The following is a 25919-nucleotide window of genomic DNA, read 5'->3' on the forward strand; positions in this document are numbered from 1 at the left end:
GCTAGCTAAACGGGCCGGCATTGCGGTCTTAGACCCGTTCCTACTGGAAGGAAAACTCACCTGAACTGCTGAGCTCTGCTGATAAACCTCTGGCTGCTACTCGACAATCTCCTGAACCGCTACTCCACTAGCTCTCCGAGCTATCAATATCCATATAACACTTAGTCCAACTGACCTCCAAAGGTCAACTAGGTCAACTCTGGTCAAGGTCAAAATCCTGGTCAAAGTCAACCTTCCAAGTCAACCCTACTCGCCGAGTCCTCCTAATGACTCGCCGAGTTCATATGCTCAGGGTCTTTCTATTCGCGACTCGACTCGTCGAGTCAGTCTATGACTCGCCGAGTTCAACTAGTTCCAAGTCCTGTCCTGACCAACTCGCTGAGTCACCACCCGACTCACTGATTCGAGTCTCAACTCGAAGGGTTTGGGGGTTTCGCGACCTGACTCGTCGAGTCCACTAATAGACTCACCGAGTCCAAGGAACGGGTTGGGGGTTTCATGCTTAACTTCATCCGACTTGACGAGCTGTTCATCCCACTAGTTGAGTTCCTCCTCATCTTCATGCTACTCGCCGAGTCCACTCGAAGGACTCGCCGAGTCCATACAGATCTACATACATGCAGAGGACTTTTGAGTCATGCATGGACTCCAAACTGTAGATCCACTCGTCTAAAGCCTATTCCTTACGTAAAGTGGCAAACTTTACGTGTAGCTAATGAGATCTAGGCTCAAACCACTATAAACTAGGGTTTGAGACAAAGGGGCTCAACAATCAACCCATAGACTGATGCTTTATGATTCTCTAGGCCAAGATACACATACATCTGAAGTAGCAACTTCATATCTGGTCTTCTAACTCAAAATGGTTCATAAACTTGTCCTAAAAGCCCCAAATCCCATGATAAAGGTTGATCTATATGCAAAAGAGGGAAGGTAGCGACTCATTACCTTCAAAAGCTCTGGAAGACCTCACAAACTCTGGATCTACTGCCAATTCTTGAATCCCCAATGTGTGCCTTCCTCCTTCTTCCTTCAAATCACCCAAAATTGGCAAGAAAGCTTGATTGAGCAACAATGGAGGCTTAGGGTTTCTGGTTCTGGACTATAGGGCCACAAATGAGCCCTAGGGAAGAGATTAAGATGCTTAAATAGGGTACCAAGTCCCGAAATTAGGGTTTCCCAACCCAGACCTGACTCGCCGAGTCCACTTGCCGACTCGCCGAGTCGGTCACTTGCTTTACACCCGGATCCCGCTCCGACTCGCCGAGTTCCTCCTTGGACTCGACGAGTCAACCCTATTTAACTTAGGGTTTTTCCTTTCCTTTCTTGACCTTTCTGATTTCGGGTGTTACAACTCTCCCCCACTTAAACTAAACTTCGTCCTCGAAGTTTGCTATGGCCAACTGTCCTGCGAACTGCCTCCAACTCTCTGTCTGGGAAAACTAACACCCTTCTTGTCCATCACTCTAGCCACTCACAGTGTTGGTCACTACTGTTGGTACATACTGAATCCTTCTCTTTTCCATAATTTCCTCAACGTTACTTCCTCCGACTGAAAATCCTGTTGCCCCTCATTCGCCTACCGGATGCACTGAGACTACCCAGGTCTAACTAATCTGCCGATATCTGAGTTACCGGACTCCCACCGGTCACTACACTCCATCGCAATCTCCTAGTCGCTCCCAGCGACTCCTGAAGATACTTCGACTATCTATAACTGTTCTATCCATTCTGCCATCCATACTGAATCGATGTTGCTGGAACCAGCCAACTTACCTCTCATCTGATTACTCAACTCCTACTAACTCGAGCCTTTCATCCTGAAAGAAAAGATACCTACCTAGCTATCCTTACATATCACTTATACTTGGCAGAAGGGCTCAACTGATCCTGCTGAGAGGGACTTGCCATTTCCAAATCAACCAACTATACCATCAGCACTTGCATTCCAACACAAATACTAATATTGTCCAAAACTCTGAAACTATCCAAACACTAAACTGCCTGCAATACTGAACATGCCTGAAACTCTAAACTGCCTGAAACACTGAACTGACCGAAACACTGAACTGCCTGAAACACTAAACTGACTGAAACACTAAGCTGCCTGAAACACTGAACTGGCTGAAACACTGAGCTACCTGAAACACTAAACTGACATATGGCTGCTTCCCAAATATCTTGAGACCCTCCTGGTCTCCAGTCATTCGTCGGTTATTTGCAACACTGAGTTCCAACTCAACTGTAGAGTCAAAGGACTCCTCACTTAGTCGCTCCCACGACTTCTGAACGAAATCTTTCTCTGGAACTAGTTTCCACTAGTTATTCTGTCACTGTGGCTCTAACAACCTTTCGATCTAACCGATCGAGTCCATACGTCACATCCTGACATCATCAATTCCACGACTAACAACATGATGGCTCCCAGACTGACGGTAGCCCTTAACATACCCAAACCCCAACGGTCCACTGCTACTCTGATCTCATAACTGATGTGACGATCTATAGCCAATTGTTGACTTAGCCATAACTGAACCATTTGGGAAATCCGAAATCTAACCCGTGGATTCCCATATCCTCACTGTTGCACCTAAACGGGTGGGAACTACTGCTTTCCCGCGCCCAACAACGCGCTCATGCTGCCTACCGATCTGATAAAGGCCACGGCTACACTCGCGGACTTACAACTCTCTAATACTATCTGGCTGCTAATGAATGCTATGGCTACCCCCGTAGACTTACAACACTCCACTACTATCTGACTGCTAGTGAATGCTATGGCTACCCCCACAGACTTACAACACTCTACTACTTTCTGACTGCTAGTGAATGCTACGGCTACCCCCGCAGACTTACAACACTCTACTACTTTCTGACTGCTAGTGAATGCTACGGCTACCCCCGCACACTTACAACACTACAACTACTATCTGATGACATCCTGACTATCCCTAGTCCTGTTAGGGATTTCTCATCCTGATTTCTCAAAACCAGCCCTCAGTCTTTGAATACTGCATCAACCTCGACATCTTATATCCTTGATATACTTAGCGCTTCGTCGAGGAATTCTTCGGCTTGGTTCCCAAACCAACTGTCTACTAATCCGGGATACAAGAAGCTATTGTTAGGAAGTTTCCAAACTCCCAACTCCTGAATCTACACAATTCTGCATGCTGACTCTGTCACTGGCTACTAATACGAAAGCATCTCTTGCTAACTGTTCTCAGGATCCTCATTCCGACTCACTTGAGCCCTACAGGTGGTCCTCCAATCCTGGATTCCCAACCAGCTTCTAACCCTCTTGATTACATGAACTAACTGTTGGGAAGATCCTCGAACTCCCAATTCTGAACTCATCGATCCATCGATCACTGTGCTACTATCATTTCCTCTCATAGGCCGCACACTCATTCTGAGCCTACGTGGCTCTTATCCTTGTGTACTCGGAGGGTTCTCCCCCACTTGGATTCGGCTAATTCCTTACTACTCACAGGTCGAAAGGAATCCCCACCCTTTCTTCCATTAAAAGGGCGATACGCTATCTGCCAACGTTTACCCTTGCCAGCGCTCCAACTAACTCTTACTAGATCCGCACCCTTCGATCCTTAACTGCATTTGCTTTAGGGACTACATCCCGAGGACCTGCGTTTGGGGTGCACCTCCCCAACCCACATCCTTACTGACCGCTAGCTACTCCACTAAAAACTCTGGGTTATCACTACTGAAAATATAACTGATCATTACCCGACTAACGCCTTCCGCAAGTAGTAAGGCACTACTGCATCTTACACATACATGTTACAGTTACTGCAACCTAGATAACCCGCTCTATTGGGGAGCAACCGCTAACTATCAATCTAAAACCAAGGTATGCAAATGGCATATAACTCAATCACAAGCAGGTAGTACAATACCCCAACACTTAAGCTTATTGATAACAATGCAGCAACATAACAATAATATCATGAATAATAAAATAGAAGAAAAAGAATCATACCCGCAACCTGCTCTGAAGGATCCTCGAATCCCCCTGACTTTCGAACCCTACTATGACACTGAGGTTGTCCCAACCGTTGAACGGGACAGTTCACCCTAACATGGCCAGGCTGATGACAACGATGGCATAACTCTACTTCTACTGTGCATTCTTGAAGTTTGTGACCCTTCCACCCACATCTGCCACACTTGGACCTACTATGCACATCACCCTGTGTCCTCTCCTTCCTTGAGCAACCCTCCCGACTCCTCGGGTCCTTGGCACTAGTTATGGTAGCGCCTGACTGTCCAGCTTGCTGAGCCAGACCGGAAACTCGCTTCCTCTTTCTCAACTGACTATCAGAACCCACCTCTTGCTCCTAGGTCACCCTGACCATTTTACCCACTGCCCGGATAGCTGAGGTCCGCCTCTTTATCTCGTCGATCACTACATCGATGACACGTCTGATGGTGTCGGGTAACTCCTCGCGTAGGGCCCGCGAAACCTCCGCAGCAATCCAATCCTGCAGGGAACCCTCTTGGGGGTAAGGTGGAGCACTCACTCCCGACCCCTGATGACAAGTGCTAAAAATGGGACTCCCCTCCCTGATGGATCCCTAGGATCCATGAGAATCGGGCTCTAGATGAGCCCCAAACTGTCCTGAAACTGTCCCGGCCCCCAAGGCCTTAAGCCGGTTGTCCATAAGCTCCATGATGGCCTCTCTAACCGAACCGAAAATTACTGGAGTCTGATCGATGATGTTGCGCATGATCTCTGTGGAAATGAAATCCCTCATCTGATCATCAAGCTGCCCGGCTCTAGAGTCTGAGCCAGATCCCTCCCTGGCACCTGAACTGCCAACTGATATCTCGCGCAACGTCACCATGCTAAAAATATAACAATTCCTGATCAATTTACACACTACTGCTGAGGGATCTCTTACACACTCTACTAGGTCCCTGGTTTTGCCTTGGCCCCTCTTGAATCGAGTACGGATCCTCTGCTTTCAGTAGTACGGGCCCAAACTACCTTCCACATCTATCCGTACTTTCCTTAAGAGTTACCTCAACTCCACCAAGTCCCCTTTTCTCTACTACTGATCTCTGCTACTCTCATCCTAGGCTTGCCCTAGGGAACCTCTGACTCCACCCAAACCAATCCTCAGCTGCTGAAGGCCTCCTTGTAATGCCAATTAGCCACCACCTGAATACCATCACATGCAATGAGGCTCGGATAATCCTTCGAGTAAAAGTCTCATCCCTACAACGGTTAGACTCAAACGTGAGCTGCACAATAGGGCCAAATCCAGCACTCTGAGATTATTCAACCCTGCTCACATGTGATGTGACGTATTCACCTAATGGCTAACTCCCATCACTCAGAGTCCCACAAAGCACAAAGCAAGCAGCATTCGGATAAAGGAAACATACTCAGGCAAAACTATTCTCATAACAAGAAACTGTACTAGCATACAATGCTAAGCTCATACTATCAGGCATAACCTACACAGGCTATCCTACTACTGTCTACTCATTACTAGCATGAAGTTCTTATCAAGCTGAAACACATAAAGCAGGCACATAAGGCATCATCCTAGATCCTTAGTCCTATTCTAGCATGCTGTTCTACTGAAGCTACACTGAAACTGAAACTGAAACTGAAACTCATAACATAACTGGTATGGGTGAATTGGGAGTACTTACTTGAGCTCGGCTGATTGCATGCACCACACCTTTTATCTTGTTTAAGAATTCTTTTCTTTCTAAGTGCTTTTTAAAATTCCATTTGAAAACGTTTTTTCCTTTTTTTGAAAATCTTTTTATCTTTCCCTTAGTTTGAGTTCAGATACACCCGGAGGTGCATCCGAATCCCTCAAACCAAGGCTCTGATACCAACTTGTAACGACCCAAAAATCACGACTAAAAAATTCTTTTAAAACATTACTAAAACCATATTTACAAAGCTGCATCATAAGTCATAACATAATTTTTAGAGTATTAATTCAAAACATAATCTCATTATCAGAGTCAAACATTCCCAGGCTAACTGACTATGGTGTGTGCACTACAATCTTCCTGAGCTCCTCTTTTGAAAAATGAGTACCTGAAACCAAAACTGAAAATCATAAGCACGAAGCTTAGTGAGCTCCCCCAATCTACCACATACCATGCAATAACATATAAAGCACATACTGGGCCTTGCCCACTGCATCGGACCGAGGTCCGAACTAACTGGGGCCTTGCCCCCTGCATCGGACTGAAGTCCGGAAACTGACTGGGACCTTGTCCCCTGCATCGGACCGAAGTCCAGAATAACTGGGGCCTTGCCCCCTGCATCGGACCGAAGTCCGGAAACTGACTAGGACCTTGTCCCCTACATCGGACCGAAGTCCGGACTAACTGACTGGGACCTTGTCCCCTGCATCGGACCAAAGTCCAGACTAACTGGGGCCTTGCCCCCTGCATCGGACCGAAGTCCAGAACTAACTGAACATCACATAACATAAACATATCAACTAGCATGAACACACATATACTGCATACTGCATCGGGCTGTAGCCCGGAACACATAACACATAAATCATGTCTGAGCCACGAAGGCATCAAACATACTAACTATTGCATCAGATCAAAATCCGGAAACTACTGCTAGCTAAACGGGCCGGCATTGCGGCCTTAGACCCGTTCCTACTGGAAGGAAAACTCACCTGAACTGCTGAGCTCTGCTGATAAACCTCTGGCTGCTACTCGACAATCTCCTGAACCGCTGCTCCACTAGCTCTCCGAGCTATCAATATCCATATAACACTTAGTCCAACTGACCTCCAAAGGTCAACTAGGTCAACTCTGGTCAAAATCAAAATCCTGGTCAAAGTCAACCTTCCAGGTCAACCCTACTCGCCGAGTCCTCCTAATGACTCGCCGAGTTCATATGCTCAGGGTCTTTCTATTCGCGACTCGACTCGCCGAGTCATTCTATGACTTGCCGAGTCCAACTAGTTCCAAGTCCTGTCCTGACCAACTCGCTGAGTCACCACCCGACTCGCTGATTCGAGTCTCAACTCGAAGGGTTTGGGGGTTTCGCGACCTGACTCGTCGAGTCCACTAATAGACTCACCGAGTCCAAGTCAATCTTCAACCAACTCGTCGAGTTGTTCTTCCAACTCGCCGAGTTCATGCTTAACTTCATCCGACTCGACGAGCTGTTCATCCCACTAGTTGAGTTCCTCCTCATCTTCATGCTACTCGCCGAGTCCACTCGAAGGACTCGCCAAGTCCATACAGATCTACATACATGCAGAGGATTTTTGAGTCATGCATGGACTCCAAACTGTAGATCCACTCTTCTAAAGCTTATTCCTTACGTAAAGTGGCAAACTTTACGTGTAGCTAATGAGATCTAGGCTCAAATCACTATAAACTAGGGTTTGAGACAAAGGGGCTCAACAATCAACCCATAGACTGATGCTTTATGATTCTCTAGGCCAAAATACACATAGATCTGAAGTAGCAACTTCATATCTGGGCTTCTAACTCGAAATGGTTCATAAACTTGTCCTAAAAGCCCCAAATCCCATGATAAAGGTTGATCTATATGCAAAAGAGGGAAGGTAGCGACTCATTACCTTCAAAAGCTCTGGAAGACCTCACAAACTCTGGATCTACTGCCAATTCTTGAATCCCCAATGTGTGCCTTCCTCCTTCTTCCTTCAAATCACCCAAAATTGGCAAGAGAGCTTGATTGAGCAACAATGGAGGCTTAGGGTTTCTGGTTCTGTACTATAGGGCCGCAAATGAGCCCTAGGGAAGAGATTAAGATGCTTAAATAGGGTACCAAGTCCCGAAATTAGGGTTCCCAACCCAGACCTGACTCGCCGAGTCCACTTGACGACTCGCCGAGTCGGTCACTTGCTTTACAACTGGATCCCGCTCCGACTCGTTCCTCCCTGGACTCGACGAGTCAACCCTCTTTAACTTAGGGTTTTTCCTTTCCTTTCTTGACCTTTCTGATTTCGGGTGTTACAGTGTTAGTATCGAAGAGGAACTCGTCGAGTCTATGCCAAACTCGACGAGTAGTAGCAAGCAGAAGCAAGAAAGTGAGAGTAAGGACTCGACGAGTTGGTGACCCAACTCGACGAGTCAGGTCAACTGAATGTTGACTTTGACCAATAGGTTGACTTTGACCAGGGGTAAAATAGTCATTTTACCCTCAGTATAGTTATCAGTGATTGATTGAGTGTACTTATGGAAATAGTAGCCGAGGAGATAACGGAGCAGCAGCAGACAGTTTCTCGAGCAGTTCATTCAGTAGCCAGATTACGAGGTGAGTTTCCTTCCAGTAGGAACGGGTCTACGGCCACAATGCCGACCCGATTAGCTAGCAGTAGTTTCCGGACTTCGGTCCGATGCAGTAGATAGTATGTTTGATGCCTTCGTGGCTCAGACAAGATTTATGTGTTATGTGTTCCGGGCTACGGCCTGATGCAGTATGCAGTATATGTGTTTATGCTAGATGATATGTGTTATGCTAGTTGATATGTGTTTATGCTATGCTATGATCAGTCAGTTCCGGACCTTGGTTCGATGCAGTTAGTTCCGGACTTCGGTCCGATGCAGTCAGTTCCGGACTTCGGTCCGATGCAGCTAGTTCCGAACTCCGGTCCGATGCAGGGGACAAGGTCCTAGTCAGTTTCGGACCTTAGTCCGATGCAGTTTCCAGACTTCGGTCGGATGCAGTGGGCAAGGCCCAGTATGTGATTTATATTTATTGTATGGTATGTGGTAGTTTGGGGGAGCTCACTAAGCTTCGTGCTTACAGTTTCAGTTTTGGTTTCAGGTACTTCCGCAAGTAAACGGAAGAGCTCGGGATGATGGCATCGCACACACCACAGCTTCAGTTTTTGTCCTGGGAGTTTGTTTTGATACTTAGTTTGATTTGATACAGTTGTTTCACGACATTTTATTATGGTTGGAGATATTTGACGTATGGTTTTATGATATGACGTTCAATGTATGATTTTTATTATTATTAAAACAAAAAATTTTGGGTCGTATTTTTGGATGTTACATAATACGTCATGTACAAAATTGTGGAGACTTTTGTTAACCAAGATCAAATCAAAGGCTTACTCGACCATGGTTAAAGGACTAGTGAACATTATTTATATAAGAGTATGGAGGTTGCTTGTCAACCTCCAATGTTCCCCATGCCTCTTCTTTAGAGCCCATACTTTTGAATATTATATTCAAGAGGCCATGCTTGGATGAGGTTATAAATAGAGGCTCTTTACATGGAGATGTGGTAAGTTTTTTGGTCTAAACTTCTTCTCTCTTTTCTCTCAAAACCATGAGCACCCAAGAGCTTGGAGCTCTTTCCTCTTTTGAAGACATTACTTGCTTTTGGTGTTCATTTTGTGTCTTCCTTTAGTGTTTAATTGATTAAGCACTTTAGGCTTAAAGAACAAAGTTGTACAAGAAGAAATCTAGCAATTTTGGTACCTTATTCTTGTTGGTGGATTACTTGTAGAGAAGATCAAGCTCTTTGTTCTTATCATCTACTTCAACACCCCAAATCCAAGAAGGTCCAAAGGCTACAAATGTTGTAATTTCTAAACACCCTATGGTTGTTATAACACCATTCTAACCTCTTTAAAAGGATCCTTGATAATTTGTTTTGTTGTCACACTTGAAATTTATAAGAAATTTTTAAAGTTTCCATTGCCGGTTTTTGTGAAAAACTATTTATTTTATGCAACAAAATCCCTTCAATGATAAATATATAAAATTAGTATAGTTAGTGTAATGACCATGTAGCCTAAATTAAACTATACAAATTAACCATTGCTCTTGGGCAAATTTCATCGTTATGAACATGACTGATTCTTACACAACAATCTTCCATCCATCTTCTCCACTTCCCTCTCTTCTAAGGGTTGCCATTAGTCGATACTATAACAAGAACGTTAAGGGGTAATCCTTGCTAGAGGGTATCGCATGTTGCCCATCTCGGAAACAATGTAAGAGACGTTTATGTCCAAGTGATTAGTCCGGAATACGAATAACTTCAGACAACTTTGACAATTGAAATTTGATTTAAAATGTGTTGTAAGTGTTACAAAAGAACAAATGTTACTATATTGGATAGTACTCTTCCATCTTCATTCAGGTTGCTTCATGCTTTTTAAGGACAACAATATGAGAATATCCGATGTCAACTTAAAGACAACAATCTTGCTAAAAAAACCACAACCCATTTCTAAAGATTGAACACTTACAAGAAAAAAGTTTGGCAAAATACAACAAAAAGGAAGAAAAAAAAACCGAAGGAAACCAACCCTCTTGCTAAATTGAGTTTACAGAAAGCTACAAACAAAGATTTGCTTTTATTATATTTTCAAAGACTATTGAAACAAGTTTAAGGGTGTGATATATCTTTTCCAAAAAGTTGTCTAATTCCTTGTGTTGGATCTTTCTGCTTCACAATCGACTCCCCCACCAATATCTGCATAAATTAAATATCACACTCATTATAATATTAATATATAAGTTAAATAGTATCTATTAAAGAGACACTTACAGCTTTTACACCAGCTTCTTGCACATAGGCAATATCAGCAGGTGTGAACAATCCACTCTCCCCCACCACCTAACAATTTATGCATAAAATATTTTATTATCAAAAACCATTTCACCATAAATAAAAAAATTCCTACACTTTTTGTGTTTCACTTACTATTATATCTTTCTGCCGAATCTTTTCCCCACGTTCACCTTCAAGCAACCTCTTTGTGTTACTAATATCAACTTTGAATGTTTCTGCTCAAAAAAGTATATAATATAATAACTTGGTTTGATATTATTATTGTTGTAATGGTAATTAAAATGCATTAATGAACTTATTTATATAAACAGATAACATACCAAGGTTACGATTGTTGATACCAATGAGTTCAATTCCATCAATTGCCAACATGCGATCCATTTCAATCTCATCATGTACCTAACAACAAAATTAGTTTTCTTTACAACTTTATAAAAAAAATATATATATATGTGTGCAATAGTGACATTGATTAGTTAAATACTTCAATCTAACCTCAACAAGAGCTGTGAGTCCGATCATTTTGCATATTTGGATCATATATTTAATATCAAGATCTGGTAAAACAGCTGCAATCAACAAAACAGCATCTGCACCTTTTGTTCTAGCATAGTAAAGTTGCCATGCATCCACAATGAATTCTTTGCATAAAAGAGGACACTGCATGCATTTTTACTACCATTAAATTCTTGCTAAACTTTACCAAAAACATAAATAAAGATTAATGAAAAAAAAATGTACCTGAACACCAGCATTCCTTATTGCCTCTAGATTCTCAAAGCTTCCCTATTGTGATATTAAAGGAATCATAATATGAATTATAATAACAGCATGAATATATATGTTAAATCAAACATTTATATATCTACCTGAAAATATTTTGAATCAGTTAAGACACTAAGGCATGCTGCTCCACCTTTCTCATAAGCTTTTGCAACTTCAACCTGTCATGAGATTAATCTTTAAATAACTAATTGATAGATAAATGTTTGAAGAAGAACAGCTATTAACAATGGAGGCTTAATAACTGCAAGTTTATTAAAAATCTAACTTTCACTTAATGGTTCAACCATAGAAGAGTTTGTTTAGATAAATAGTTAATAGTCTGAATACTTGTTATAAATTGATAAACAAAACTATTTGAAATATGACAGCAAGCTTGTGGATGGAGGGAAATGTAAAGGAGAAACGAATTTGAGCAAATTTGTAAGAGTTTAAAGAGTAATGAAGACACCTCCTTTTGATTTTCTCTACAGGGATTTATAAGGATTTAAGAATTTCTAAGTGAAGAGACAACTTACTGGATCAAAATCCTCCCTTAAAACTCCTCTACTTGGTGAAGCCTTTTTCACTTCAGCAATTAAACCAGGAAACCCTGTTCGTTGATATGAAGCCTTCAGAGCTCCTATAAAGTCTCTGGGAGGATGAACACTTTCAAGAGCTTTCTTCAGTGAATATATTGTATGTTTCTCTTTCATCTGAAAGAAGAAAATGAACTTTATTAGCATGGAGAATTTAACAGTGCCTAACCACAATAGTAATTATCTATGAAACCACTAATCACGGACCTGAGTAACCTCTACATCTTTGTTCCATACAATTTCCTCTAGTATATTACGAGGCGTAATTCCTTCATTCTGTAAATGGAACTCAAAAGGACCAACATAATGCAAAGGAGGATTTGTTGGTGGTCGTCTTCTTATCCGAATGCCCTGTGTAGCAGCTAATTCGTCTTTTAAAGCCCCAATTTCCCACTCTTTACTTTTGAGTTCATCGAGTATCGATTCACTCGACGGATCGACAACTGAAGACCCGACCAGCGTCCCAGACTACAACATTTGTCAAATGTATAAAAACCTCGTTGATCTGGTCGGATTTATATATTATTAGACAAACAAATGGTAAGTAGAGCAAACCTTTAGTTGATTCATCGATCGCGATCGAACACATGAATTAGTAGTTCTGCGACCATCGATTGGGGCTGACGGAAATGAAATCAATTTATGGAAATTAGATCTAGAGCTAGGGTTCTGTGTGTAGCTGCTGTTAAGCAATGAATGAAAATCGAACCGGACCCTAGAAGATGCTAAACCCTCCATGTTCCGGTCGCCGACGACAACTGCACCGTTAATTAGATTTACCTCTCACAGGTTATTCATAAACCCTAGTTTTAGTTTTGTGTGTAAATATTTTATTCAAAAACATGTCAATGTAAAATACGCGGTAAACATAGCCATCTTCTGGTTATATGATTTGTTTTTTAAACAGTAAAAATTTTGTTGTTTGTAGTCGAAAAAAAAAAAGCCTATTTGTTTTGTGAAATCTCCACTAAATCCTAAAATTTTAGTCCGGTTTACGTTTTAGTCCTAAACTAATTTTCGTTTACGAAAAAGTCTTAAAAACCGGCAAAAGTATGCATTTGGACCCTTTTTGACCGGTTGGAACCGGCAACAAATTAATTTGGGACTATTTCATAAACTGACCCAAAATATTATGACTATTTTACAAAATGACTCAAAATATCGGGACTTTTCTGCCAAAAAGATATTAGGACTTTTCTGCAGACAAAAACTTTATTATTATTATTATTATTATTGTTATTATTATTATTATTATAAACAAGTATGCTAATTTTTAAATTCATTATTATTAATATTTTTAGTAATACATATAAATACACTTAAATAGAAAATATAATAAAGAAATTATTTAAAGGTGAAGGTGGTCGTCATGATAATACTTTAAGCATTGAAATCATGAAGATCTGCTTGTATGTCCTCACTTTGTATATGATCATTTCACATTTTTTATTATTATTTTCAATTCAAAATATTAACACTTAACAATTTAAAGAAGTTGCCTATTTATAAAATTGTGTATAAATTGTTTAAGATAAAAGGATTTCTCACTTTGTATACAAAATTTCTTAAGGTAGAATTATTTTTTTTCAAATCCAACAGATCCACAATAAATATTTACATTGGTGGCACATATCAAAATTCGAAAATATTAATTAGAATATATTGTTTAATAGAAAGTAGTATGACTTGTTGTGCTCTATCACACTATATCTGCGCTATTTCCAAAAAAAAAAAACCACAAGGATAAAGTAATGAAAAACTGTAACGCCCCGAACCTAGCAGATGTATTTCGAAACCCGCCTTCTTTTGATTATTGTCTTTAATAACCCTTGGAGAAGTTATGTTGAGTCCCGGGGAGTTTAGGGGATAAAGTTGAAACTTTGGGCCAAAGAGGGAGTACGCTAAGCGTACATAAGAGTACGTTAGGCGTACTAAACGCGCCCTAGTACACTGGGCGTAAGCTTATGTATGTTGGGCGTACTCGCGTCAGCTAAAAACCCTAATGTTCGGGGTAGGGACTATATAAACACCCTTATGGCTCATTTGTTATACTCACCTCAGCCTTCATACCTCAGAGAACGCCCCAAAACCCTAGTTTGTGTGTGAAGAGTGAGTTAGTGTGCATCTTGAACTTTGGAGAGTGGAGTTATTGCACCAAGAAGCTAGAGGAGGAAAGTAAGGCCTTGGATCTTGTCACACCCCAAAACCGGAACGGCGGAAACGTTCTGGGGTGGATGACGTGATGTCAAGTATCACAACACATGCATTATAGTAATCAAAGTACAACAAATCATTGCATTAATAGTAATAGTTTTACATGGTTTACATAACAGCACATCAAAGTAATACAAGTAAAATCTAATAAGTACAGCATGGTACTAAGCTATCTTCATCAACAGCTCCGGGAATGTACCTGTCTAATGCTGACCTGAGAATACAAGTTATTTGAAAAGCGAGTATCAGCATCTTCACAAATGTTGGTGAGTTCATAAGTATTTAGTGACTTTTTATACAAATAACTTTATGTAAGTAGTAGTTTTCAAGTATATAGTGAAATAGAGTCCTTTCCAGAAAATCCTATATTTTCTAATTAAAAAGCAGTCTTCTACCAAGACTGGTCGGAGTTATGTGGTAAAAATAGTTTTCCCTTAATCGCTATCATTATCAAAATACAGAATTTGATTATTAAAGAGAGCAAGAGGAATCAGGGAAAATAACATATGCCTCAGCAGTGAGGACTGCTGACTAAGACAAAAGGAATCATAGACTCCAGGAGAATATCGAACAAATGACACGCCTGGCTCAGTCTAACAAAGAGAGACACAGACCCCAGACAATACCAAATGAAAGGTACGGCTAGCAAGGTCCAAAAATAGAGGATACAGACCCCCAGACAGTATCAAATAAAAGATACAGCTAGTAAGGTCTAAAACAGAGGATACAGACCGCAGACAATATCAAATGAAAGATACAGCTAGCAAGGTCTAAAAACAGTGTGACTCTGAGAGTGGGTTTCCAACATACAGTATAAATTGCTGGTGAAATATCGTTACCTTAAGGCCATGAATTATAAGGTAACCTGGGATACTCGTAACCATACTAACCCACACTAGAGTACCTGACGCCCTGCAAGCATCTGTAGAATGTGACATTTGTCACCCCTTGGCTTGGTAGGTCGTGGACTGTAGCTAGCAGTCAGGGTGTGGGGGTGTCAATCCCGTATAGATCTATACACACAATGTCCGCTCTCCCTATAGGAGACTCTGGTTACCAACTAAACGACGGAGAAGGCCGTGTCCCGAAGATGCATCCCAAATAGTGGGTAGTGGGTTTCCAATGTAAGTGTTGAACTAGAGGTAGAGACTCATAACTGAACTGACTAGAGTAAACCTATATGGCTATGCTCGTATACATAATATATAACTAATGAATCAAATGACCTTCGGATGGAGATCCGATCCCACCAGACCACATCTCAACGAAGAAAAGGAAATAGGACGGACAAGCCTTCCTAAGTCCTTCAATCATTATTTATATGCATCTATACAAGCACAGACATACATCTAACTATGTTTGAGTGTGTAACAAGTGGAAACATATCGTAAAGTATAACCAAATTGTGATGTATAACCGAATCGTGTGGAATAACCGAATCGTGAAGTATAAGCGTACATTGTGGAATAACCGAATCGTGAAGTATAAGCGTACAGTGTGGAATAACCGAACCGTGAAGTATAAGCGTACCAAATATATGTGTATCACGAAGTGGAAGCGACAACAGGTGGAGTAAGAGCGTCTAACAGGTATAAGTGTATCACGAGGTAGAAACGACAACAAGTGAAGTAGGAGTGTATCGAGTATAAGTGAAGTAGAAGCGATATCAAGTATAAGTGAAGTAGAAGCGTATCGCTAAGTAAGAGTGTAAACAAGTATACACGTTTAACTAAGTAGAAGTATCAACTAAGTAAAAGGATAACCAGGCAGTGGTATATAACGAGTAGGGTATCAAAACATGGAAGAAAAACTTTATACTTAAGAAAATCACGACTGGGTATTCTTTTGTAAAATAAGTTTGAAAATCTTTGGAAAACTCTCATAAATCTGTTTTAAATGAAACATTGATGAAATAACATAAGTAAAAGATTTGAACAAGTGAAAGCATTTTAGAAAAACCATTTATAGTGTCATACCCGATAAAACAGTTTACAGTGTGGTAACTCCTTGTGCATGCGGGTTATCAATCACATGTGATTGATATGATAACTGGCATGTTCAACTTGTATTCCCCTCTATAAAACATGTAAAAACAGTTAAAAGGTTCATTCAGGGGTATGAACTCACCTGGTGTAAGTGGATCCGACGAAGGTGTCGGTTGAGTGCTCGGTGTCAAGTAAAGACTTGGACACACTTAGTGACCTATTTAACATATGATAACATATGTTTTCATACAATTAGTATATATAATACCAATTCAACAAGTGTACGCATCCTAAAGTGCGGAAAACACTTTGATTAAGTGTTTGGGGTGTCCCGGGTAACATCTAAGGGTGTGTATTGCTTAGGAATGGAGTTTACTCTTCAAGAGTAAACTCTATATATAGAGTTCACGGCCCTGGGACAACTCCCCATGATTTTACGGCCATAAACTCATGGTGAGGGTGTTCTAGGATGCTTTAAGGCCTTATATCAATTGTGGAATTTTGCTAGGTCCAAATCTATTGTGTTTGAATGGATTTAAGGCACTTATATGGACCAAATGGGAGTTTACGGCCGTAAGCTCCCAAGGACATCTTTCTTGGGTGTTTTAAGGGCTTAAGTGATTGAGAATAAACCCTATGTGTTTTTCCAAGTCAAATAGGGAGTTTAAGGCACCATTTAACCCCTTTATAGGAGTTTACGGCCCAAGTACCCTTTCATGAGGGGTTTACAGCCATGAACTCCTTATGGAGTTGTTTTAATTGAGTTTAAGGTCCCTAACTTGTTGGTGGTTGATTCTTGAATTTATTCTAAGGCCATTGGTGTGTTTAAGGGCATTTTAAACACTCAAATATGAGTTTACTCCCCATGAAGAGGAGTTTACGGCCCAAGCATGTTCTTGGGCAGTAAACTCATGTTTACTCTTCAAAAACTCGTTTCAAGGTGTTCTAAGTCCGAATATGTAAGCCTAAAAGTCATATCTAAGCCTTAGGGGCAATTTGGAGGGGTTTTGGGGCTTAAAAACCCCATTAAATGGTGTTCACGGCCCAAGAGTGTTCTTGGGCCGTAAACACATGATTTTGTCCCTATTTTATGTTTTAAACTCGAATTTTCAAGCTAGATAAGTTATACAACGAGTTAGGATAGTTTACCTACTCGTTTGGGGCTCGAAACGGACGATTTTGGCTCGAATTTAAGTTGTAGAGAGAGAGAGTGGGGAGAGTGTAAAAAGTCTCTAATGGACTCCACTCACCCTTATATAGGGGTTGGAGTTGGGGCTCAGTGGAAATCTACCCAATACTGCCGTTAAACGGGGCTTTTGGTCGCACCCGATTTAGTGGTCGTAATAAAATTTAACCTTTTTCCAAAATTAATATGGAAATGTAATCTACATGCTTTTACTTTATTTTATTATGACGAATAACGACATAGAATATAAATAAATAAAACATTTATTAATTTGACGACATCTTATTAACGGAACTTTTATACAGTGGAATATTCCGTCAACGGTAACGGGGTAATGTAACGGAATAAACTTGGGTTGTCACATCATCCCCCCGTTAGAGGGAATTTCGTCCCAAAATTCAGGTCTAGGCAAGGTAATAGGTATGAATGACCAAGTAGAGGCAGGAGGGTACTTCCTATTCGGTTTGTCCTCGCATTCCCAAGTGAACTATGGTCTGTGTTTGTCATTCCAAAAACCTTCACCTACGGGATGCGGATTCCGTCTCGTGTAGTTAGTGGGTTCCGACTGGTGTATTTACGAGGTTAGGGTTCTCAATGGTTTTTATCAAGATGAGTGGGATACGAAAAGTGACGTCGGGTAAACACATCTCAGTCTAAGAAGTGGATCGATCTAGTGTGGAACTTGTGGAATATCTGAAAGTAGTAGTGGTCTGACGAGGGTTGGACCAAATCTCCGTGAGGATTCTCAGATGGTCCTGAGCTCTCGGAAGGGTAGAGCTTTTCAGTACTTAGAACATAGTGTACTTCTATGGCAAGATCACCACTGGCGTGATCGCCATTCCGAAGTTCCTAACGTTCTCTCTCATATTGGTAGTGTAGTCCTTCAGGTTGGTTCTTAGGAAGCTCGGGTTGTCTTTGATTTCGTGTTTCCTGTCAATTGGCTTTTAGAGGCTTTCTAGATCATCGGATGGGTTGTGTGTCTACGGTATCTTTTTGTGGTAGAGTGGCTATCTCAATCTTGTGCAAAATGAACCTGAACGAATGAATCTTGAGATATTCCCAACGGAAACCCTCAGGATCGAGGAAATAGGGTTTCACCAGATGAGTGTTGGACTATCTCGGGAGGTGGTTCTACTATTTCTGCGTGAGATAGTATTCACGGAACACCTAATAGTCCAATGAATCTCTAAGACTTTGGTTTATTCTAGTGCGGAAAGCGCATGCTCCCGCACAACCCCTCGACTAACACCAGGGCTGGTGTTAAGTCTATAATCTCTTTGGGATATGGGTCACGAGGCTTAGCGCAACTACTTTCGCACTTTGATCAAGTATTCTAGGCTGCGGAGGGTATCCTGTGGTTCTCGGTATTCTAGTGTTTACTTCGGAGAATGAAGTCTATCGTCTACAGGGCGACGACGATTTCCTCCATGCGAGAGGGTGGAGGGTTATAGGCACTACTTGTCTGTAACAGGGTGGACGAAGTGCCTGAGTAATGCGAACATCTTCTGCAACTACTTTTTCCGAAGTTCCTGAGTGTTTCCCGGTCTAGGTCAAATCTAATGAGTATAGGGTTCCATTACTTGGAAATTTAATCCCTTTACTAACTGAGGGTGTTAGCTACTATGTGGGCTTAACCGATATGCCAACAAATTTCGGATTTGTGGTCATTATAGTAGCTCAACCCGCAGTGGTTCTCTTGACTCCAACTCCTATTTTATGGAATAGGATGAAGGGCTTTACTATGAGGTTCATGGTAGAGCTCATACTTGGCTTAACCACTAATACTTGGTGTATGCAGGCCGTATATAATTGAGGTCGGCAGGATGTTCAGTTGTACGACTCCACCCCATACCCACAACCCAACGAGGAACAGGGAGTAGGGAGGAAGCACACATCTTAAATCTTTTTGATCTCAACTATATACCACTTTTATGCATATACCTGGTTATAGTGGTCAGTCCCATGAGTTCTATCCTCTGGGTTCACGAACCTGATGTGCGAGGTGCGAAGGGTCTTTCTAGGGAATCTACGGAGTATGCTTCGGATGGTTATCATCTTCTGGAGTATCTTGCAGTGTCCTTCGCTTCGGTTTCCATATGACTAAGAGGGGTCGGTCAACAGCGTGCGGTACCCTTCTCCTGGGTACTTCGGAAGGTTTGAGATAAGAGGGACGACTGACGGATCGCATTAGGTTTGATTATTAGTATTATGTTTAGGTTTGGAAGAACCTTTATTTGTCGACATGGCTACGGAGAAAGTTCTTCTTACACGGCACTAGGGGTGTACACATGGTTGCACTACGTCAAACCATGATCGATAGAGTCGTCGAAGTCGGAACACTTCGACATGGTATAAAATGAGGATCGATAGATTCATGCGCCGAATAGGCACACAAGTTCTAAGCGTCTAGGGTTTCGTCCTGTGTATCACTGTCGCAGATACTTGGACCGATAGAGTCGACGCGGAACTATAAAGTGGTTTAAGTGTTTCTGAGTAGAGTATTTTTTCATGAATGGATTCTCACGAGGCATTTCTATAATCGCCTAACATATACTAGTCATGTATAATTAAGGTGGGGAGGACTGTTGACTGAGCGACTCCGCCCTAAATCCACAACCAAACGAGGAACAGAAAATGAGGCGGAATTCACTCACTCTAGGTCTATCCATCTTAACTATACATGGTCGTAACGTATATGTTTAGCCATTATAGTTTTACCTGATGAATTTTAATTTTTATACAGTGCTGTGACTTTCGCCTTATTGGGGAAGTATTTACATTTGAATTAGCCTTTTGATGTTTTGCGTTAGTTATCTGAGATCGAGAGACGTACCAAAATCTATCGGGTTCCTTGATGCTTCTCCTTAAGCAGTAGAGTTAGGCTCCTCCTGTGTCTTTGTTGTTTTCTTCAGTTGGGCAATCCCTTTTGAAGTGTCCAATCTCACCACATAGACGGCAGACTGGATTGGTCGTCACATTGGTGATTGATGCAATACGCTCCACCGGAGTTCTGCATACGCGAGCAGTATGCCCCTTCATGTTGCACCTAGCACATAAGAGTTCCCGGCATATACCATGATGATGGTAGCTACACTTGCCGCAGTGGGGAAGGTTTCCTAGGTATGTTCTTTTGAAGTCAGGAGGGAAGGATGGACAGGGGTATTGACTGCCTCAGTTCGTTGCCCTCCGGAAGGTCCTTGAGCCGAGGTACCTCCCTCCTCGATCTTGAGTTTTCTCTTTAGTGGATTCGGTTGAGGTTCTTGGGTGGCTGGGTATGCAGGTGTTGGTTGCTGCTGTCCATTGCAAGGATCGGAATTCCCAACAGGGCCCTTGCTAACATTGGCATTGTTAGCATTCAGGTGAGCCATGACAGCTGCTACGGCTGGCGAGAATGCAGCTTGGAGCGTAGCTTCATCGAATAAGAGATTAGTTTTCTTGTTTGCGGACTGGTTACGCTTCTTTGGAGCCATGGTTTTCCTACACGGAAGGAATATGTAACAATTGGTAAAAATAGGAACGATCGTACGATGCTATCTTTTGATTATTAAGCAATATGAATATTTTATTAAGAATGGTTGAAGGAATTTAACCTCTTTTATTTAAATAAGTTATTGTGAAATATAAAACAAGTAACTATTGATAAATTTCGTTATGATGTATGACATCGAACCATCACCGGTTTGTGAAATTAGCATATAACATCATTTAAATGCAACAAACTTAATTTTTGTATCAACATGTCTCTAGTTGATAAGTAAGTTAGGTTCTATGTAAATCGTTTGCTTAATAGATGTGAAGGATCTAAATTTGACAAATATACGAACCAAAGTGACAAAACGTGTTTAACGATATGGTTAACCGGTTAAATGTCACGAAATTATACATTGCTCAATAAATTTTATATTTAAATAAATTAAAATATAAAATGAATTATTATAAGGTATAATTAAAATGTATTTAAGTGTTTTTGAATAAAAAGAATAAAACATAAACATTAAAGTTCAAATACACAAAAACTACATTGTTATTTTATACTAAGTATACATGTATGTATTTGTATATATGTATTATTATCTAGTGAATGACTAGTTATAAGTCATGAATTAAAATGATTTCATGTAAGTTTTATGATGTCTAAATCAATTAAGATAAGAGAATTGGTGGAGATAAGTGCCAACTTAACTAATAAGTGCTTAATCACTTAAGACATTTTACTAAGAATGCTTATTAATCCCTCTTCTAATTTTCGAGATTAAGACCTTCCCTCTCCTTAACTAGAACTCCTAACTAACTAAATAACTAGTAGTTAGTTAGTTAACTAACTCTATCTCTAAACAACCACCCAAGCAAGTGGCTAGACAAGATCACATCACTTAAACTCACATCCCATCACAAGCTAGTCTAGGTTTTGTCCCCTTATCCTCTTCCACTCTTTCCTCCTTCATAATCACTAAATTTCATCTTCATTTTACCCTCATTTGACCAGCCAATACTCCAGGGAATTACTCTCAACCTTCATCTCATTTTCAAGCACAAGAACTTCCTTCCAAAGCCATCAAAACCATGAACTAAAGGGCTGCTGTCCCTTTTGTGTTTCAGCCACCATTTCACCCATCTACACCTTCCTTTTGCTTGATATTTTTACCACCAAATACCCCTGGAAGTTACTTGTTTTGATACTCAAAATTATTGATTCAAAACAGTGAGTAAACTACCCTTTTTCTTGCACTTTTGCTGTGAAATTTTCGTGACAGCAACATAGCCAAAAGAGTGGCTGTTTTGGAGCATCAAACCAACAACCAAAAGTTCATCTTCAACTTTCCATTCTTCAAGTATTCACATAAGGTGAGTTCATACCCCTACATTTTCATGTTTTATTCAAGTTTTAAGGGGGGGAATACAAGTTAGAACACTAAACATAACACAAATTTAAATGACAGCTTTCTACAGAAAAGTTGAGTCCTGTTCACGGACTGTTTTGACCATCTTAAACTTAATATCTTTCAAAACTGTACAATATGCAAATATTTCAAGTTTATACCTTTCTAATGACTACTCGCACGCATTCACACGATTTTTCTACAATTTATGGCGATTTTTATAAAACTGCCTGTCATTTCAGAAGTGATTTCGGACCAGTCTGTGAAGATGTTCATTTTCACACTAGTTTGAGACCACTAAAAATCATAATAAAAATTAGGAACAAAGTAGACTCATTTTATAAACTCTCAGAGGTGACGGATTCAGTTTTTGACTTACGAGGATTTTTATATGAGTTTTCTAAAAACAGGGACAGTAAAGGGTAAAACTGTCAAAAGTGGTTTATACATTTATTAACACCTTCTAACATTTTTTAGCAATGTTTATACATTAAGGAAGTTAAAACACAATCATTTAAATATGTTTAATTACCATTTTTACAAAAGTGATAAGTTCAAAAAGGTCTTTAGTATCAAACTTAAGGATTATTTCATGCAAAGTTTCTAATAAAAACGTAAGAATATGAACAACAATTACGAAACATACCAAATCATCTTTTAAAATTTATACATATATATAACCATATACATATATATGTTTTGTTTACAAAACTTCTTTATGCTTTTATATTATAAATTGCATGCCTCTATATGTATAGTTATATAAGAAATGTTTAAAAGACTTAGAAAGGCTATCCACCCTGTTTCCTTTTCCTCGATTTGGATGTGGTCTGGTGGGATATCGGGTACTCCTCCGAAGGTCGTTTAAATATTAGTTATATATCATGTATACATATATGGTCATAAATGTTCCACCAGTTAATTTAGTTTCGATACTCCTGGGTAGCAAAGGTGTATAAACCTACTTGGACACTCATCAATTACATTTTAGTAAACTGTTATAGGAATAGTTTAGAGTAAACATAACATTATCACTACTACAAGAAATTACACCGGAGTCAGTTCATTCATGAGTCTAGACTACATGCTATATGAAGGAATACTCTTACATGAATACTTATACATGAATACTTTTACATAGACATTATATGGCAAGTTACTACTACATGCTATATGAAGGATTACTCTTACATGAATACTTATACATGAATACTTTTACATAGACATTATATGGCAAATTACTATTACATGTTATATGTCTAGATACGGTTATATTGTTCGCCTTTCTATCTTTGCCTTGTGATTCAATCACATCATCGACGAGATAGACTGAGACTTTATCTCCTAGTACCACATCATACTTTGAGGGACTAACCATTCCGACAACCACTGCTAGCTACAGAGGTAAAAGAACAATCTACGGATGTTTTAGGTTGATACCATCGTGGGTATACATAAGGGACTAACTATTCCTAAACCCGGCTGTTAGCAACAGAGGTAAATGAACAGTCTACGGATGTTCTAGGTTGATACCATTTCAGGTATACTTAAGAGACTACTAATAAGAGTTAAACAAGGAAAAACCATCACATTTTCAAGAGATGCGTACTTTCAAAACAGTCAGGTCTAGGTAAAAGACTACTTTCAAAACATTCGAGTCTTGGTAGAAGACTACTTTTATACTAGTAGGAAATATGGGATTTTCTAGAGCTTTTCGTACTTATACTAAATGTTTCATCATTCATTTACCAGTCTTTCATATCAACTAATCAAAGCAATGACATTAAATACTTATGAACTCACCAGCTTAAATGCCGATCTACTCTTTCAAAATAACTTGTATTCTTAGGTTACAAATAGACAGGTGTCGATACAAGGTTCAGAGAAGACGGAGCAGTCAAGACTCGTCTTTTATTTTGATAAGTTATTATCATATCTTGTACAATGAAAGAAAACACTTGTAACTAAAATTATACTATTGATGCAATGGATGATGTTGTTGCTTGTTTACTACTTTACATTTGTTGTGATGCATACATGACGTCCTCCGCCCCAGAACGTTTCCGCCGTTCGTGGTTTTGGGGTGTGACAGAATACATGATAATGATAGACGATGGCTAACCCTGGACATATCTGTCCTGACTGCATTAGGCGTAAAATTTTCTTTTCCCGTGCCTCGGGTACTGGTTGTCTGAGTGTCGACCTACATCCCTATGATGTAGTCCTGGTAATCAAGGTAGGAGTATGAGTATCGGAAAAGGCCATAAGATGCGAGTCATTCCTACTATGTTACCTTTATAGTGGGAAGGTTTCACTCTCCGACCTGGAAAGATTTGAGAACAGTTCGGAACGAACACCGCGGAAAGAGAGGCTCATGAAGGCTTATGGCTACATACTCTCAATAGAGGTGCAGGGATCCGCTCTAATCGTGTGACTGGCAACGGGAAACGACGATTTACCTAACACATAGCGTGAGTAGTGTAACCACTAACTCACTAAATTGTATTATTTTAAGGGTGTATTAGCGTGACGAACACGAGGAAAAGACACTTCTCGGGTTCCATGTACTGGCTCCTTCTGTCTACCTCCTAGATTTGACTGAAATCGGCGTTGGTTTCCTTCGGGTAGTTACCTAGGGTTCTTTTCTCGTGAAGACATATTGAATCTCTATTCCGCCTTGCTTCTGAATCCGACTCTGGGTGTCATCACTTCATGATGGATGACTGGAAATCTCGGAAGTTTAGGTGAATTTCTCACCGATGTCCCTAAAAAGATATAGGCACTTAGTGAATTCAATAGTCTCGACCCAGTTCATTTATTTCCGAACAGGAAATCTTCTCAATGAACCTCTTCTGGGTCTGCATCAACTCTTCTGTCAAGCACTGAAGTGGATACGGTTGTCTACAGGGTTCGTGCGAGAATGGAAATGTCTAAAGAATCCTAAGAGATTATTAACATTTCACTGGGTGATCCATATCGAGTCCTGCTACGATTACAAAGGGTATACAAATCATACATTGCTTAGATCCGATACGCCTTCGAATATGTGATACTACTCTATATCCACATCCCAATGAGGAAAAGGAAGTAGAGCGAAACCACACATTCTTAGCCTATGGGATCCTTATTATATATAACCTTGGGAGTACACTCTCTGTAATTGTAGGTATATCAATAAGGATCTTTTTAGTTCTTCACACAAGGTTTAGTTATGGATCCTAAAATACCCCTATGATATTTTAATTTCTTGTTGGTTCTTATCTTCTGAATATGGTTCTGGGATTAATGTGAATCTTTTAGTGTTCCAATATACTCCTATAGTATTTTGACTTTATGTTTGGCTCTAGCATTCCTAGTTGGTAAGTTTCAGACCTGTTGCAACACCACTATCACTCCCAAGCACATGTTCATCACATCTCGAATAAATGTAGTTGATCAGGTTACATTTATTCCAGCTTACGATTACATAACTGCCCAGGTTTGACGGTAATGTTCAACATCCGAAGACTTTTATTATTGTTCTTCTTGTGATACTTGTGTTCGAGTGTTTAGATTCTGGAGGTTCTTATACTTTGGTAAAATATGGTTATATTTTAAAGTATAATTCTTGGTCAGAGTGTTTTATCCCTTTGTATTTATAGGCTGCATATCTTTTATGAATTGATATACTTAGCTCACTATAAACAATGCTCTGATACCAATCTGTCACACCCCAAA

General features: G+C 40.3%; 1 protein-coding gene across 1 annotated transcript; it reads right to left on the reverse strand.

Moving 5' to 3' along the window:
• Positions 1-10206: 10206 nt before the first annotated feature.
• On the reverse strand, positions 10207-12761 carry LOC111900490 (indole-3-glycerol phosphate synthase, chloroplastic). The gene is made up of 10 exons (XM_023896373.3): positions 12493-12761; positions 12145-12405; positions 11878-12054; positions 11446-11520; positions 11318-11362; positions 11072-11236; positions 10897-10975; positions 10709-10791; positions 10553-10621; positions 10207-10477 (listed from the first exon to the last, which is right to left on the reverse strand). The coding sequence occupies exons 1-10, from the start codon at positions 12673-12675 to the stop codon at positions 10391-10393; spliced, it is 1224 nt and encodes a 407-aa protein (XP_023752141.1). The 5' UTR covers positions 12676-12761; the 3' UTR covers positions 10207-10390.
• Between the last annotated feature and the right edge of the window lie 13158 nt (positions 12762-25919).

The sequence above is a fragment of the Lactuca sativa genome, chromosome 7 (assembly GCF_002870075.4).
Source record: "Lactuca sativa cultivar Salinas chromosome 7, Lsat_Salinas_v11, whole genome shotgun sequence".
In the NCBI taxonomy this organism is placed as follows: Eukaryota; Viridiplantae; Streptophyta; class Magnoliopsida; order Asterales; family Asteraceae; genus Lactuca; species Lactuca sativa.

Bases quoted from the DNA above. Each gene is read 5' to 3' on its own strand.
- LOC111900490 (XM_023896373.3), bottom strand. From the start codon at position 12,675: ATGGAGGGTTTAGCATCTTCTAGGGTCCGGTTCGATTTTCATTCATTG. The intron at 12,406-12,492 runs GTTTGCTCTACT...CAAATGTTGTAG, and splicing joins GATCGATGAATCAACTAAAG to TCTGGGACGCTGGTCGGGTC. The intron at 12,055-12,144 runs GTCCGTGATTAG...TTCTTCTTTCAG, and splicing joins AAGATGTAGAGGTTACTCAG to ATGAAAGAGAAACATACAAT.